The 17157-nt window shown below is 36.4% G+C and overlaps 3 protein-coding genes across 3 annotated transcripts; all 3 read right to left on the bottom strand.

The window, feature by feature from the left end:
• Positions 1-592: 592 nt before the first annotated feature.
• Positions 593-2490, bottom strand: LOC149400280 (protein SHOU4-like). The gene is made up of 4 exons (XM_089611150.1): positions 2017-2490; positions 1372-1515; positions 1077-1288; positions 593-973 (listed from the first exon to the last, which is right to left on the bottom strand). The coding sequence occupies exons 1-4, from the start codon at positions 2329-2331 to the stop codon at positions 760-762; spliced, it is 885 nt and encodes a 294-aa protein (XP_089467276.1). The 5' UTR covers positions 2332-2490; the 3' UTR covers positions 593-759.
• Positions 2491-6322: 3832 nt separating this feature from the next.
• LOC149400279 (uncharacterized) lies at positions 6323-7890 on the bottom strand. The gene is made up of 3 exons (XM_089610405.1): positions 7826-7890; positions 6974-7628; positions 6323-6895 (listed from the first exon to the last, which is right to left on the bottom strand). Exons 1-3 carry the CDS (start codon positions 7888-7890, stop codon positions 6323-6325), a joined length of 1293 nt encoding a protein of 430 aa, XP_089466531.1.
• Positions 7891-10395: 2505 nt separating this feature from the next.
• Positions 10396-11518, bottom strand: LOC149400278 (homeobox-leucine zipper protein ATHB-7-like). The gene is made up of 2 exons (XM_089613438.1): positions 11033-11518; positions 10396-10939 (listed from the first exon to the last, which is right to left on the bottom strand). The coding sequence occupies exons 1-2, from the start codon at positions 11387-11389 to the stop codon at positions 10700-10702; spliced, it is 597 nt and encodes a 198-aa protein (XP_089469564.1). The 5' UTR covers positions 11390-11518; the 3' UTR covers positions 10396-10699.
• Between the last annotated feature and the right edge of the window lie 5639 nt (positions 11519-17157).

Genomic DNA, 17157 nt, shown 5'->3' with positions numbered 1-17157 from the left:
AATTTATAAATATGATGGGCGAAATTTCTCCAGGTAACCAACAACATTCAAAACACCAGCTTTATCAACTAAGAAACTAGACATTAAACTCCTGAAAGCAGTCTGAGAAACCAGGCTATCCTAGCCAACTTTTATTGGGGGCTTGTGTACACTGTAGATTGAAACCCTTATATTATTATATGTTAAATATTTGTGAAAATTACTTAAGGCGGTGTTTTTCTAATCGTAAAAATAAACGTATTTAAAAATTTTATCGCGAAAATAGCTCTTTTCAAACTATAAATAATCATTTTTCTCGCTATAAAGTTGGAACAGTTCGTTCAATGTTTTCTTTTCGGGTTCATTTAGCTCTGGTTACTCGTTACAGTTTCATCGTAAGGAAAATAACGATTTACTACTTGAAAAGAAAATTACTATTTTTATAGTGTTATTTTTGTAAACAAACATTGAAAAAAATAGTTACTTTTAGAATTTTGCCGTGTTAATTTCAGTTAGGCCAACATTTAGGAACAATTGACCAAAATATTATACTTCGGCCAGCCCACCTAGGCTCATAATGGGTCAAGTCCAGGTCCATTTACACCATAGACAATAAATTAAACAAATAAATTGAATCATTCTGGGTATCCGAATTCAACACACTTATTTAAGCTGGGATCAAGTTCAATTTGATTAAAACTTCAATTTTTGCAGCATGACAAAAACTTTTTACATTGACATAAAAGGCTTGTAAGTTGTGAGTTGTTGAGAGTCTTAGTCTTAATCAGTCATCAAGGTGTTTGTTGTACATGATTCGGAATTGCCAGTCGTCTGTGAAACGCAAATCACGAGCCCGTCGACGTCAACCGGGAGAAGAAGCCTTTTCCACAAACATCCGGTGGAAAAAACCTCCGGCGGTTGAACGATCGCCGTAGTCCCGTCATCTCTGCTCACCATTCCCACCACGCTCACCGCGCTTCCTTCCCGTACATACCTGCCAAGAATCAAACACAAACACAGTACATAGATATACAATATACGTCATGTACACGGAACAAAGGGTTCAACAGAGAAAGGAAAAGTTCTCGAGCCTTAACCCTTCGTGTAGACGCAAGGGTCGGGATCGATCCGAGATGTTTCTCTCTCTGAGCCACTTGCGGAGAGAGGGAGAGAGAGCGGTGGCTTGTTCCGAAGTGTTGACGAGCTCGTTCTCGGGGACCAATGGTACGACTGTGCAGCCATGGCCGGCTTTCACTATGGCTCCGAGACCCGACTTCTCATCGCTTATGTAGAAGTCCGTGCAGAGTCTCTGCACCGAAGTTGCAAAGACAAAAGTGATTGGCGAAGGAAAAAAAAAAACTCATAGTTGAGAGACAGAGAAGCAACACAGACCTCGCAGTAGGCGAGGCTCCACTGAAAGCAAGACCATGGCTTCAAATCCGAGCCAGCGTGCTCATACAGAAGTGTCGATGTGTAGATACATCGGTTAGCTCTCTCGTACGAGGACTCCAGAGACACGGTCCCACATGAAGCATACTATAACCATAACAAAATTAGCACCTCATACACTCTAATCACAAGATTCTATTACCAACATCAATGCCTCACACTATCTTAATTCTTTAACCAAAACCTACTAAATCAGCTTTCTATTTTGAATTTTTTCTTCCCTTTACCACTAATTTATGGTTGCTAATAATGACCACTCACAAGGACCCAAATTCACAAGCATCAGAATTACATTACCAACAAACACAAGAAGCTGAACATAGAAACGTCCAAACTTCAAATCAAATTTGTTGATACAAAATCCGGACTGGTTGACCTTTCCCAATCCAACAAAGATTTGAGCATTTTTCATTTTATTTTCCTCGGATTTTTTCTCATCGACCCATTCCATAAACAGCCAAAATGCACTACATCGCATTTCTAGACAATCACATAGACGTCGCTAATTTACCGATAATAATAAAATCACCGACATCGCGTAAAGAGGTAAAATAGTTGAAGGAAAAAAGAGCGAGGGAAACAACAAACCCCGGTGATCTTGACGAGCTGACCGTGTTTGGCTTGAGTAAGATCGGTGTCGGGAAGAGAGGACACGAAGCGGAAGAGCGAGGCTTTGGTTGCGAAGCTTCGAGTGTTCCAGAGAATGAAAGAGACGACGAGAGAAGAGAGCAACGCGAAAGCGACGAAGAAAGAGGCGTTTCTGACGGCGACGAGGATGAAGATTGAGACCGAGAGGCCGACCAAGAAGAGAGGAACGAGAACGAAGATGGCGCGAGACGGTATGGGCTCGAGACCGCGACGACCGTGTTTCTCTGTCACAACTCCATTGGAGAGGTCGTTCATTAGTCTCTCTCGCTTCTGTACCAAACCAGTTGAGGCACGACAGAGATAGATAGAGAAGGAGAGCTGTATTTGCGTTGCGTCAATCAGTGAGAGCTTGGAGACTAAAATGACTGTCGTTTTCTTTCTAGTCAACGGGGTTTACAAGCGTTTACTACCTTCAAAATTTCATTATAATTTGCTAGATGATGTTATTAGTTATTACCCTAAATCCGTTTATCTGCTCATTGCCCGATTTAAGTGGGTCTAGTAACACCTGTTTGAAACGTGTTAACATGTAATGCTCGTCAATATGTAAACGGGCAGAGATGGAGCGAGACTCCTAATTTAGGGGGCTAAAAATTTATAGTTATCTTGCATCATTATAAATTTCATTTCAATTAGCTTTAGTATTCTCACTTTAAATTGTATTATCACTTGAAATTCTTAGTTTTTAATTAGTATTTACTGTTTTGAGTGACCATTTTTTTTTTTTTTTTTGTAAAATGGGTTAACATGTAATATGTCCATATTTTTACACCTTTTACTTAGCGGGTATCTATTACCCGATCTGCTTAAGAAAACGAGTTAATGAGTATCAGAATAGGTATACATATTCATACTCCTACGCATTGTCGTTCCTTCTGAAGGGTATGCATGCTCTGTCTCAAAACGAATCTTTTTCGATATAGAGCTATTTAGTCTACTACATGTTAGTGATGGGTTTTGTTGTTGATTTCATCGGATTAGATTTTATGATCTTATGTGATTTGAGGATATATTTTCTATTTGAACGATTCGCTAGGATTATTGTTGATGAATTAATTCTTGTAAGTCATTCTCGCCGAATTTTATTTTTCTCTCAATGATAATTCTTGTTGTTTTCGTCAATGAGATCTAAAGGAAGAACAATCTATGTGCGCTTTGTATTGGCATAGGATTATTATTGGTGCTTTGTGTGAAGAATCTTTGGGAGAAAGACATCCTGATAATGAGGAGGTCTCACACCTGATCAAGAGATTTCACGTTTCACTCGAAACTAAGAAAGTCTGCCATTCAAAGGAGAATTTTAGAGATCATGCAAGTCTGCATCATATATTTTTTTTTATTTATTAGTGAATTATTTTTTTACTCTTGAGTACACTTTAAGGTGTTTATCACCTTTGTTACCAATAAGTTTTTTTTTTTTTTTTTTTGAGTTGGGACACTATCGGTCAGGATTACATGATATATTAGCAGTGCAAAGCGCATGTGACACTATCGGCCAAGATTACATAGTAGGTGGCACTATGGCCAAGATTACATACTTATTAGAATAAATCCTAGGGGGCATGCATTTCTGCATCCCATGCGGGTTTGAACCCATGACCTCTCCGTCGAAGTGAGTGTGAGATTACCGTTAGACCAAGCTAGTTACCTCACCTTTGTTACCAATAAGTTGTACTAATTTACTTCTTGCTTTTACTTTATTGGTTCAAATTTGTTTGTCCTGTAGTTTGAACTTTGATGACGAGGATACGTTGTTTATTGTTGTACAATCTATATCTGTGCAAAAAGCTAGTTATATCTTTTCTTAATATAAAGGATAAATTTCACTTTTGCCCCCTAAACTTGTTGACGAACCACAAACCTTAACCTAACTTACATTTTGTTACAACCGGTCACCATATAATTTTGAAACCCTTTCACGTCATGTCATTCCGTCAAGTTGTGGTCGATTCTGTTACCATTTAGACCACGTGTGTCGCACGTGTGTCCATTTCAGAGCAATTATTGAATTGCCCTTTGATATCGTCAATTGTTAGACCATTCAAAAACCCAAAACCCAAAACCCAAAATTGTGATTTAGGGTTCGATTCATCCCTAAATCAGTTTGGGCTCGTCAGTTTCACCAAACAAATCGCGAATCCAGTTCACCAAAACGCCATGGAAACTTACAGCTCGAGTAGTTCTTAGAATCGTCGAGTTTCAGGCGGAAACGACGAAGCCCATACCAAGAATCGTGGAACACCGAGATGCAGTTGTGGCTTGGTTTGCTCTAAGAAGACATCGTGGACATCGTTAAATCCGGGTAGAAGGTTTTTTGGTTGTCCCCAATATAAGGTACGTATCAATTTCCTTTGATTTTCTATTTAACTGAGAATGTGTTGGGTTTTTGGTAGAAGGTTTTTAAATATTCCCGAAGGTTAGATTTTAAGGTTTTTTATTTCAGTGGGAATAAAATTGTTGGTTTTTCGTCGTAGTTTGGTATTTCCGAGGGCTAGATGTTGAGGTGTTTTATTGAACTGAAAATAAATTTTGTTGGACTCAATCAAGTTTGACATTTTGCAGAAAAACAAAGATACAGGTTGTGGATTTTTACAATGGATCGACCCTGAAATGTGTAGTAGGTCAGTTGAAATTATTCCAGGCTTGCTGAGAAAGATTAATGAAGGCGGCTACAATTATGGAACTCATGACGACGATGAGCAGAATGGTCGTGATGCCATTCTCGATGAATTGAAGAACCTTGGTCAACAGATTCAACGTGAAGGAAAATTTTTGAAGTTTCTGCTATCTGTGATTGTAATTTTTCTCTGTTTTATAGTAATTTATAAGTAGGATATCCCTATAAGTAATGCAGTGAATGACATCAGGCTGAATGACAGTGGATCCATTTGGTTTATGTGAATGTATTTTGCAGTCATGTAATTAAATTCTGTTGTAATGAAATGTATTTTGCAGTGTACCAAAATGTATTTAAATTCTGTTGTCAATCAATTTCTGTTATTGACATTCAAAATACTACTGTTTGGTCACATAATAAACAACATAAACAGATTCCAAAATGTGGGCAACATGCTTCAATTCTGTTGTTAAACCAAAAGATGCAAATACACGCGTAGAAAATGACCTAGGAAATAATGTTTGGTCACATAATAAACAACATAAACATATTCAAAAAGTCCTGGCAACATGTTTTAATTCTTTCTGAATAATTTTCTTGGCCGAAGAGTCTGTAGCCTGTTTGGATCATCAACAGTCTTGAATCTCGGACTGCGCTATAAATAGAACAAGTCCAGATGTATTAGAAATATTGGGTGTGTAACTAATAACTTAGAAATTCACGAAGCCTTGTTTGTAATCGCTCACTCTAAGGTGTTGAGGTTGACATTGACTTGCAATTTGAGTTGCAGCTTGACTCGCACTTTGACTTGGCCCTTGAGTTGCAGCTTGACTTGAACCTACGCTGGGACCTGCGTGTGAATGTTGGCTAGGTGGTTGACTTCCAGATTGGCCACGTGGTCGCTGAGAGCGTTGGCTTCCATCTCTAGCTTTCTTCTTTGATTCTCTCTGCAGAACAAAAAAAAAGGATTACTTCTCATTTCAGCTCTTGGCATAATTATTGAGTTAAGATCACTAACCAAATTCTGTTGTTTTCTTCTAAAACAGGTCTTCATGTTATGGCCATATTCTCCACAAGCTGAGCACTTGATGAGGATATATCTTCTCAATGTTGTAGCTCCTCGACGGGGCAAAACTTCATCTGGCTCGACCCTTCTCAGTTTTCTAGGCCTCCCTGGCTTTGATCTGTTAGGAGGCATTTCCATTGGTGTCGTCCCAGTTTTTGGCCATTGTTCAATGGGGTTCAGTGGATGGATTTGGTGTCGGTATGCCTTCATGTACGTTTCTTTTTTGTAACAGTCAGCGACGTACTTCTCAGGGTCTTCATTATTACTCCAAATACAACTGATCACGTGTCCACAAGGTATCCTTGCATAACAAATGAAAACCAATGACGTCAATGAAAACTATTGAGCGAGTTGAGCGAGCTTGAGCGAGTTGAGCGGGCTTGAGCGAGCTGCGAGTTGAGCGAGCTTGAGCGAGCTGCGAGTTGAATGAGCTTGAGCGAGTTGAGCGAGCTTGAGCGAGCTGCGAGTTGAGCGAGCTTGAGCGAGCTGCGAGTTGAGTGAGCTGCGAGTTGATCACGTGTCCACAGCCTTCTCTTTTCTTTTCTTTGCTTAGGCCTACGTGATCAACTCGCAGCTCGCTCAAGCTCGCTCTTTTGCATGAGGAAAAAAGTTGCATAAGGAACAATACCTGATAAGTCCCATCTTTTGCATGAACAGGTCCCGTGTCCGAGGTCCACCGCGTACATGCTGCCATACATATTTTGGACTTGCCATTGCTCATTGCCACAATAATGGGTCATGTTTTGTGCACTGAGCAACTTGTTTTTCTCTAGGATCTTCGAAATCCGGGGACCTATGTCTCCATGCCACTTATCTGCTGCTACCCGTTGCTTAGTGAATCTCAGTAGTAAATACATCCTGATTCTCTCAAGCATTGAGAGTATTGGCTTTTGTCTAGCCATCAATAAAGCCCTAGTCCCGTTGAAGCATTCGCAAAGATTGTTCAAGACAATGTCACACTTAGGAGTCGTTCTGAAGCATGCTCGTGCCCAATGACGAGGCTTCTTGTCAATCAGCCATTCCCAAGCCTTCACATCTTCATTCTTGATGTCTTCCATCTCAGCCAAATATTTCTCCATTGAGTAAGCCATGGCAGCAAACATGACTTTTGTTTTTAGGAATTGCCCCTTGAATACCTTATGCATTGATGACAATATAGTAAATTGTTAGGAATTGAGTAGCTACTAATAATTAAAAGTTGGGATTATACTTACCTTGGTAAAATTACTCCTCAAATGTCTAGCACAATGTCGATGCTCAACTGGTATCGCACCTTCTACCCACATGCCATTTAATGCTTCTGTAAGTCCCTTCTGTTTGTCTGTTATGAATGTCCAGTGTAGACCGTTGTGGATCTTCACATCCTCCCGTAGAAACTGCAAAAACCATGTCCAACTATCCCTGCACTCAGATTCCACAACTGCAAAAGCAATTGGGAACATGCTATTGTTAGCATCGATCCCAATTGCAGTGAGCAATTGACCGGTTTGATGGCCTTTGATGTGACAACCATCTAGGCCTATCACAGGCCGACATCCCTCGTTGAAACCATCCATGCACCCTTTGTAGCATATGTACATCCTGTTGAAAACTGGCTTTCCATCTACGAAGGTTGTGTCAAACATTACTGTGGATCCCGGATTTGATATTTTGATTTCAGCTCCACAGTCCCAAAGCAATGCATATTGTTGTTTGTATGTCCCCTCTAGGTAATCTTGTGCATACTTCCTGGCATGATAGGCTTTCATCTTTGAGCAATTCAGGATGAAGTCTTGCTGCACCTTGTTCATGAAGCTCCCACACGACCAATTCTCATTATCTTGGAACTGATTCCTATAATGCTTTGACAACCACCTTGAAGTTGCAAACCTTCATAATACATATATAAACACATAAATAAAAGCATAAATAAACACATAAATAAAAGCATAAATAAACACATACTTAGTACTACCCATAGCTTTTCTTAATATAGAAAGATACATGTACTTGTTGTTGTTAGTCCTCGGGCAAGTATGCTCTGACCTATATGTCTTTATCAAGAACGAGTCAGTGTGGCCTATGACTGATGCATAGCAAACTCAATTGCAGTTAGGGTCTCTACAGCAAGCCCTGACTCTTTCTGGGTCATTTTTCTTAAAGTATATCTATTTGCCAGCACGAATTGCATACTCCCTAACAGCATCTTTAAAAACCTTAGCGTTTGGGAATACTAATCCTAACTTGAAACAATCTTGACCCATATCGGTGTCCACTCTGAATGCCGGAAAGTCAGGCAACACATTCTTCCTTTTCTTGCATTTTCTTGATGAGCTTGGAGTAAATTCATCTTCTAATTCTGTTCCACTCTCGCTTGAAGAGTTTTGATGTATCCTCATGTTATCTTCATCATCATAATCACTTCCTTCATCTTCCTCTAACTCATTATCACTTACCACTTGCTTACCTTTTCCCCCACGTAAACTTGCGTCTACACCATCCCCATCCACTTCCACCTCATCTGCACTACCCTCATAACCGCTTTCTTCTTCCAACTCATCTTCATCATCTCTATCAGACTCTTGATTACCATTAGGAGCCTCAGTAGCAACCTCAGCAACAACCTCTTCAGTATCAACCTCAACATCAGGCAGAGCATCATCCTCATCATCCTCTCTAACCCCTGGTTCTCTCCCTTTTTTCAGTCTGAGCAAAACAAAGGTCATCATGGTCTCCATGTTCTGTACCAGCCTCAGCAACACGAGGCTCACTAACATAACCAGTCTCAGCAACTATAGGCTCACTAGTTGGACCACTCTCAACCACTAAATGCTCACTAGTTGGACCATTCTCAGCAAAACAAGGCTCACTAGTCTGACCAGTCTCAGCAACACAAGGCTCATCTACCCCCTTAAGATACAGAGGACTAGGCATTCTCGGGTGACCACACCATACTTCAACTTCAAAACTTGTCTTAAGTATTTCCCCAATCCTTTGCAACAAAGTGACATCATCTAAAATATATCCTACATCATCACTATCTTGATTCGAGCAAGAAATCAAAATAAAAGATAGACGTGCAATGTGGTCCCGAGAATAAAGAGACAAGCTTTAACACTTTTCTATATATACTCTTACTCACCATAGTTTGGAGTTGTTCTTCTTATTCCGTCTCCAACATTCTGTTCAGGTTCCGTCGACGGACATTTCTTCTTCGTTGGAGTTTTTTTCTCACGTCTCTTCGCAGGGGTTTTCTTCTGAGGTGTTTTATTCTTCGGAGGTGTTTTCTTCTTAGGTGGCGTTGGCGTTTTCGGTGTTCTCTTTGCCGGAGGTGTTTTCTTCTTCGTCATCGCTCAGTTTGAATGAGTATCAGAATTTCAATTTAGGGTTTTCGTTTCTCTTACCCATTTTTACAGGATTTCAATTCTCTGAAGCATTTACGATAATGCCCTCTGAAATGGGCACACGTGCGACACACGTGGTCTAAATGGTAACAGAATCGACCACAACTTGACGGAAGGACATGACGTGAAAGGGTTTCAAAATTATATGGTGACCGGTTGTAACAAAATGTAAGTTGGGATAAGGTTTGTGGTTCGTCAACAAGTTTAGGGGGCAAAAGTGAAATTTATCCTAATATAAAATTATGAAAATATAAAACTATGGGATTAGAGAAAATGAAAATATAAAATTATGGGATGTACCAAATCTATTTTCTTAATTTTTTTTGCTAGCAAAAAGAATGTGTGAAAATAAGTAGTGAATGAGAAACCAGCATAACCATTAACCCTTTTTTTTTAAAAAAATAAAAATAAAAATATAAGATAAAAAAACCAGCATAATGATGACGTTCAATTTTTTGTTCCCAAGCCCTTTGTTGTTTTCGAAACTCCTATATAGATTACTCGTTTAATTGATTTCTCTTATATCACGTTGTGACTAAAAAAATAGAAAGTTGATCATTCCTTCGTAAAACGAGGTTCTTGTGATCAATTGTTGTTCTACCGACTACATTCTTCGTAAAAGTATTTTGTCTATTTTTTTTAGACAAAAATTTATTTTTAGATATTTTTTTTATTAATTGGTGAATTTAATCTTATCATTTTATTAATTATTAAGTCCATTTTATGAAATTTTTCGATGAGCACAAAGATAATTACGCAATCTAGCTTAGTGGCTGTAAAAGCCTCATGTGCCCGGGTGTTTTTTATTTTCTTTCCCTAAGGTCTACTTTTCAATTCCATTATTGCTACTAAATACAAGTGAGAGAGAAATATATATCTTTAATTTTTAAAATCACATCAGTGCTGTGTCGTTTTGAGGGCATAAAGATTAGTAACAGTTTCCATAGTTTTGTTTTTAGTATAAGAAATTGGGGTTGCTTTCAGACGTTCATGTTCATCTCTATGATAAGCACTTCTAACCGTTGGATTGTCCCACAGACTAATACATCATAATCTACGTGTCAGCTTTTCCAAATAACACTCTAAAGCTTATCCCTTAAAAATTTGATGAGTTTTTAAGTTGACTGACTGACCGAGAGTCTTTTGCACAGAACAATAAAATATAATGGTTTTTATTTTTGTTGTGAATTCCTTGCTGCGAGGATTCTACGTATGATTCTGGAATATAAATCAAATTTAAAACCAACCAAATGGAAAAGAAACTAGCCATCTCTAGAGTGATGATGATCTTTATAAAAAGCAACTTGAAAATCTTTCTCTCTCGCTTTTGTTATTTCTCAGAAGGAAGCATATATGTGTAATATACGTATATATAATAATATACACACAGTTCTAACTTCTAACAAATAAACAAAGAGCTCCTCGGAATGCTTTCCTAAATGACATAATCCTAAAGCTACGTAACTCTATACTCTTCACGAAGGAGCAACTTTTGCGAGTGACCACAAAGTACAAGTGGACCGACGACTTCTTTTTTTTTTTTTCCTGATAATATTATTAAGACCAGAAATCCCACCACTGCTCATAGCCGTTGGACGAGTCGTTGAACAGCGCTTTCGAATCCAGTCCGTCCCAGTAATCATCGGGTGACGTCAGCGAACTGTCCGCCGGCTCGGCGGCGATCACAACCCCTGCGTCGTCGTCCACGCCGAAACTCTCCGCGGCTCTCTTCTCGCCGGACTTCTCCTCCGACCGATCGTCTTCTTCGCGCTTCATCGCACCGTCCAGCTTCTGCAACTGCGTTGATTCAACCGCACGACATACTAGGTCATTCATTAATTCTGACTGTGTGTATATAGATGTGTATATGTGTATAGTGGCTGTACGTACCTGAAGAAGAAGGGCTTGGTTGTCTTTGTTGAGGGCTTCGAAGCGAGAAGCGAGAGCGTTGTAGTTTGAGAGGAGGAGAGAGTAGTCTCGCTCGAGCTGCTTGGACTTCCAGCGAGCGCGCTTGTTCTGGAACCAGATCGCCACCTGTCTCGGCTGGAGCCCCAGCTCGGAAGCCAGCTTCAGCTTCTTTCTCGGCTCGAGCCGAGCCTCCGACTCGAACATCGTCTCCAAGCACTTTATCTGCTCATCGCTGAACCGCCTCTTGCTGTCTTTCCCTTTCCCTTTCTTGCTCTTTTTGCAGAACACCTCGTCCGACGTGGGACTGTACGCATACGAATATTCCCCGCCGTCAAACATCTCGATTCTATTCCGTACGGGAAGGGAATTTTGTTTAATGGTGGATCATCATCATCGTCATGATCAGCTTGATCAGTTTTGTGTCTGTCTGTGTGTGGTTGCTTGAAAAAACCATGTTTGTGAGTGTGCGTGTGGGTTTATATATTGGTCCCCGAAATGCGATGTTTAATTTTTGGGATTTGGATTTAATTTAATTTTTATTTTACTTTATTAGTTTTGCGGCTGGTGAGGTGAATAATGATTGTTGCTGTGGTAATTATCTGTTTGTTGTCATTTACAACGTTAAAGATATGTGTGACTATAAAGCTCAAGCTGGATGGCAAATCTTGGCTAGCTAGGTCCTACCTTTTTTTATTTTATAATACATAATTTATTTAGTTTTTGAGATCCCATTGATTTTATTTGCGCGAGAGATATGTTTGTTAAATATTTTTTTGCCACTATAGTCGTCGTCGACGACTTAATTTAATCATTTACTTATTTTATATTGATAGTGTCGGCGACGTGAATCACGTTATTACTTCGTATCTTTCTTTAATTATATGTATATAAGACCTGGTTTGGTTTGTGTGTGTATATATATAATACTGGTATTAGAAGATTTTTTTTTCTTCGCGTTTTTCTTGCTTCCTATTTTTCCGGAGAGTATATTTTTATGCATACTGGTCTTTTTAATTTTAACTTAACTTGTTCTCAAATTCAATGCTTAAAATTAAACCATGTGCTATTGTTTACTCATGTTTTAAAGTAATTATAATCATTTTACCGTAGGTTAAGACAACGAAAAGCTGAAACATGTGTCAACTATAAGAAAGGATGTACACGTGGATGAATTGATATCTCTTATTCCCTTTTGTCCGGATCAACAATGTAATTGCATCCCCACATTTTCGCTTATTATTTTCTATCACCTAAAATACAAATATTTATATATATATATTATATACATAAGATACAGATTTCGTAGACAAAATATATATTATATAAATTAAATATGAGAGGATGAATGTCCAAACGCTCACATTAAAAACGTTTATTGCTGTAGAATTCCTCTCAGAAATATCTACAGGCCTAAAATAAATAAAATAATAAGAGTTGTGTATGTACGTATGTGATTGGCCATACAAAAAGACATGTCTTTGGGAGGTGAATATTTTGAGTCGTTGGTTCTTCATTAAAGAGAGACTGTACAATTAAATGAGGACCAACCTTGTCATCAAACATCGCTATAATGTGTGTGACAATTAGGCCCTGAAAATATATTTTTATCTAAACTACAAGGTCAAGGCAAGCTAAGCTTTCAAAGGATCAAGTCCTAGCCTTGTGAATTTAGGCTTAAGCCACACGCGTCAACTACTATTTTTATTTTTTTTAAATGTAGTTAAACAAAAAAAATTGTATTTTAAATAAAGCCAATAAATTATCAGGAATAGAGAATGGCTCGTCAGCTGTCACAAATTGGCCAATGCTATTTCGCCACGTTTGTGAGGTCAGAGCTGAGCAACTCATCACGTAGTCTCTGAGTGACGTGGCAAATAGCTGATGGTTGGATGATTAAAGATTATTTGGACATAGAACACACGTGGCTTAAATCTATTAATTTTAGTAGCTCTCTTCGGAGTCGTGTGAGTTTGGGAATTAAAAGTCATCACAACCACAATGGTTCTTTCTCATCTCTGTCGTGTTGAGCTTTATAATGTCTCTATGGGCTTGCCACGTTTTGTAGGCCCATTCCAATAAATTTGTTTCTTTCGGGTTTTTTATATTATTACTTTACTGGAAAATTTTAAAAAATGTTAAAGGGGTTTACAGGGAGATTTGGTCGGAATTCATTGTATTGAATTTTATAAAATAAATAAAGTTAACAAGCCAATGATGAGGCGACATTTTAACTGCTCCATATAATAAAAGTAGGGAAAAGGAATCTGATAGTGTTTAATATTAATTTTTGTTTAGATCTCTACATCAAGATTTCTCTCTTCTATTTTCTTAAACTTAGATATTTTATGTATATTTTTATTTAAATGCTTTCTTATTGATTCCCTATCTCACCACTTCCAATGGAATTCCAACATCTGGAAACAATGGACATTGGATACCTTCGTTCATTTAAATTTCATTCGAAGCCTGTATAAGAACATTATTATCACTACAATGTAAAAAAAAAATACTATTATCACCAAAACAAAACATGTTTGTTCCAATTACTGTTTCATATTTGTTTTAAGGGCGCCGTACCAATCCAACTAATTTCAAAATTGATTTCAATTTAGAAAAAAAACTATTTTAACAAATTACTAAGTTACCAAAATTAATTTATAAAAATGCCAAAAATAATCATATAAAATACTATTTAATTAATAACAACAGGTCACAAGAAAAAAAAATATTACTAAATTTTAAATAAATTTAAAACGTTGACTAAATTACAAATCCAATGTTTCTAGTGGTCTAGTCTGTGATATTTTTTTGGTTTTAATTAGATATCTATCGTTATGTATATATATATATATATATATATATATATATATATATAGACATGGACTGATCACCATGAAGACTAAGATTTACTGCTTTTCCTCTTTTTTCTTAGAACAAAAGAAAGCCAAAAGGAGGGAATATAAAGTAAGAAAAACTAAAACTAATGAAAGAAGGACGTAAGTCAGGTTGAGAAACTCCATGACAACGACATCGAGTTTTATTTGTGTTAGGCGGGTTTGAGATTAGTGATTTCTAATGGATTTGGACACGATTGCCTTATTTGTTTTAGCGGTAAACATTTATGTTTTATTTCAATTTTTTATTTTTTAATCAGTATTCAATATTGCTTTTTTTAGTTAAAGAAAAAAATGAGACATTTTTAAGAGAAAAACATTTCATGATCATAAAATCCAACCACCTTGAGTGTATATTAATGTCATTTTACGACTTTTGAAGGTCTCTTAACAATTGATAACTGCATGCATACAAATAATTTACTTTCTCTCCACATATATAAAAATAATTAGAGTTTCTTCCCCCTTTTTATTTCTCTTTGCTTTTTTTTTTCAAAAGTGTTAAGAGAGTGTCTCTCTCTCTCCCTATGACTGAGATTGGGATGTGTATATTCAACACTAAACTTGGGCATTGAAATAGAGCAAATAACAATTCCATTCCAGCCAGAATTCAAACCAAAATGAGAGGATCTTTCAGTTCTAGAACTAAAAAAATGTGAATCCTAAAATATGTCTTGGATTCTAAAAAGAAAGAAAAAAAATCAGGAACGGAAAAGTATATACTGGAATCCTAAAAAACTAAAAAAAAAATTGTCACATAATATGTGTTGAGTGATATTCCAATCCATTTGAAATGCTATTGTTTAGTCAGGACTAGCTTTGGAGGAACATGTGATGAAAAAAACAAATGAGAAGAGGTAGAAGGAGCTGTTACCTGACACCGTTATGAAAATCCCGTTCTTGAATCAAATATGTTATCAAGACAAGCTAACTTACAATGAAAAAACTTTATCTTAACAAACAATCAAACAAGATAAAGTGCAATATTGCAAACAAGACGCAAAAATTCACTATGGTACGGTCTTGAATGACTTACTTCCAGCCTTGAGTCGTTTCCACTATCAATGAGACAAAGCTCTTTTTTTACCGGTTACAAGTCTCTCTTAGAATTGATCCACTCGATTTCCCTCTCTCAACCGTGCTTTTCTCTCACCTCTCTAGCTCTCTGACTCTGTCATACATGCAATATGAACTTATTTTACAAGTGAATTACATTACAATCCCTTATATAAGTTGCAACACCTGAGCCATTGTTGATGATCTAACGGCATATGCAGCTTTTGGCTTGTATCATGTTTAGTTTTGATTTTGAACCGTTCAATCTAATGTTTTCATGACGAGATCAACTTATAATAGAAAATTCCGTTAGCTATTGGCCTACGCTCATCTTTCGTTGATGGCTCAAATTGAGGAGTTTGGGCATCGTGTGTCTTTTTTATTCAGTTGCATGAAACAACAAGGTGGTCGTGTATATTTTTTTTCACGGCTGCTTTTTCTCGTGTCTACTTCAACTTTGTATGACTTTCTATGCTGAACACAAGGCTAATCAGTGAGTGTTATTAATTTTGTGAATTTTATTGAATTCGGTTGCTTATTTGTGCAAACTTTTAGTCATCATAATTTTTTCCTACGATAACAAAATAGTTTTATCCTTAAAAATTATATTAATTGTTACCCATTGATTGCATCCCAATATGAAATCAGAACATGTTACTCTTGAGAACTATTGAATGTGTATTTTAGTGTTAGTGTTAAATTCCATCGTTTGAGACTATTCATCAAGGTTGTACGTAGAAGTGATTTTTGTATAGGAAAAATTGTACAAAATAATCAAAGTTTCAAATTTTCTGCAAAGTAACCAAAGTTATGTTGTCAAATATTTTTTGACACAAAGATTAATTTTTTTTTTCAATTATTATAAGCAATTTATCACTTTAAAAAATATTAATCTCACGATTAATTTTGTTTTAAAACTTGATTTCTATATATTTTGGTTATTCTTCTAATTTTAGACAAACTTTGACTATTTTAAAAATTCTAAAACTTTAAATAAGCTATTTAGTCGAATCACTTTTTTTATATAGTCATTCATGTGCTCGAATGACCACGAGTTTATATGGTTTCAATTGATTGATATTTAATAATTGTCAACACTTTATACGTTTGCGATTGATTGATATTTAATAATTGTCAACACTTTATACGTTTGAATATGTCATTGTTCATAGATTTAAGGATCAATATTATCTTTTTTAAACTTTTTTAAAGAGCTTTCAACCTCGACTTTTATTTTGGAGGTGGTGTATGCAATATTGAATATCCTCTTAAAATAATTGTAACTGACAAACTCGATATAACTTAATTTTGCAAGATTAGAGAATGAAAGGGAGGCATATTAAAGATCATTTACGTAAAGAGTTAATTTATTAGTGAGGAAGCTTTGCACTTTTATAGCTATATTATCATTTTGCATTTTTCATGTCCAACATTGAAGGGTAATCGTGAAGGGATTGAATTGAAGTCACAGTCAAAAGGTTTTGTCGTTTTTGGCAACGACACTTCTATTGGCATAGCTAGGTTTGTATAGTACAAAGTGTCAAATCTCTCGGTAGGTACAACTTTTCTATAAATTAGCTGAAATTGCCAAATGGGTCCTGAATTGCTGAGTAGATGACCGCTAAAAATTTGTGACTCCCTAATTATAAATAAATAATCATTTGTCATCATGTAAACAATTCAAACATTACATATACACTATTTATGTATTACGCAAATTTAAATATTTACATAAATTTGACCTTATTCATAAAAAAATATGATTATTTATTTATAATTAAAAAAAATTAGCTATATAACAATTTTATTATTTTTATAAAATTAAATATCTAGTGAACTCTTATTTACTTATTTATTTAATTAATTACGACGTTCTTATGTTTTAGTTTTAGTATGAACGTGATATAATATATGATGCACTGATATGTATATATATATATATATATATATATATATATATATATCAGCAATATTAATATATGCTGCATATGGCATATAGTCCCAGCAAAAAATAAGTGTCACGTGGTCTTTGAAAACGAACTAATATATCGTTAAAAAAGAAATCATCATTATTGAAATTTTCAATGATCTCGTAATTACCACCGACATATTTTCACAAGTGCCTTGAAAAATATTAAGAGCTAATTTTGTCTCTAA

This window comes from Urtica dioica, chromosome 4, assembly GCF_054948205.1.
Source record: "Urtica dioica subsp. dioica isolate 48M chromosome 4, U.dioica_male_clone48M_v1_H2, whole genome shotgun sequence".
Taxonomy (NCBI): domain Eukaryota; kingdom Viridiplantae; phylum Streptophyta; class Magnoliopsida; order Rosales; family Urticaceae; genus Urtica; species Urtica dioica.
The sequence above is the reverse complement of the archived record's forward strand: the minus strand, read 5'-3'. Positions and strand labels throughout refer to the sequence as shown.

Bases quoted from the DNA above. Each gene is read 5' to 3' on its own strand.
- LOC149400278 (XM_089613438.1), bottom strand. From the start codon at position 11,389: ATGTTTGACGGCGGGGAATATTCGTATGCGTACAGTCCCACGTCGGAC. The intron at 10,940-11,032 runs GTACGTACAGCC...GAATCAACGCAG, and splicing joins ACCAAGCCCTTCTTCTTCAG to TTGCAGAAGCTGGACGGTGC.
- LOC149400279 (XM_089610405.1), bottom strand. From the start codon at position 7,890: ATGACCCAGAAAGAGTCAGGGCTTGCTGTAGAGACCCTAACTGCAATT. The intron at 7,629-7,825 runs GTCATAGGCCAC...TGTATTATGAAG, and splicing joins ATTGAGTTTGCTATGCATCA to GTTTGCAACTTCAAGGTGGT. The intron at 6,896-6,973 runs GTAAGTATAATC...TCAATGCATAAG, and splicing joins TGAGGAGTAATTTTACCAAG to GTATTCAAGGGGCAATTCCT.
- LOC149400280 (XM_089611150.1), bottom strand. From the start codon at position 2,331: ATGAACGACCTCTCCAATGGAGTTGTGACAGAGAAACACGGTCGTCGC. The intron at 1,516-2,016 runs GTTTGTTGTTTC...TTATGGTTATAG, and splicing joins AGCTCGTCAAGATCACCGGG to TATGCTTCATGTGGGACCGT. The intron at 974-1,076 runs GTTAAGGCTCGA...GATTCTTGGCAG, and splicing joins CCCTTGCGTCTACACGAAGG to GTATGTACGGGAAGGAAGCG.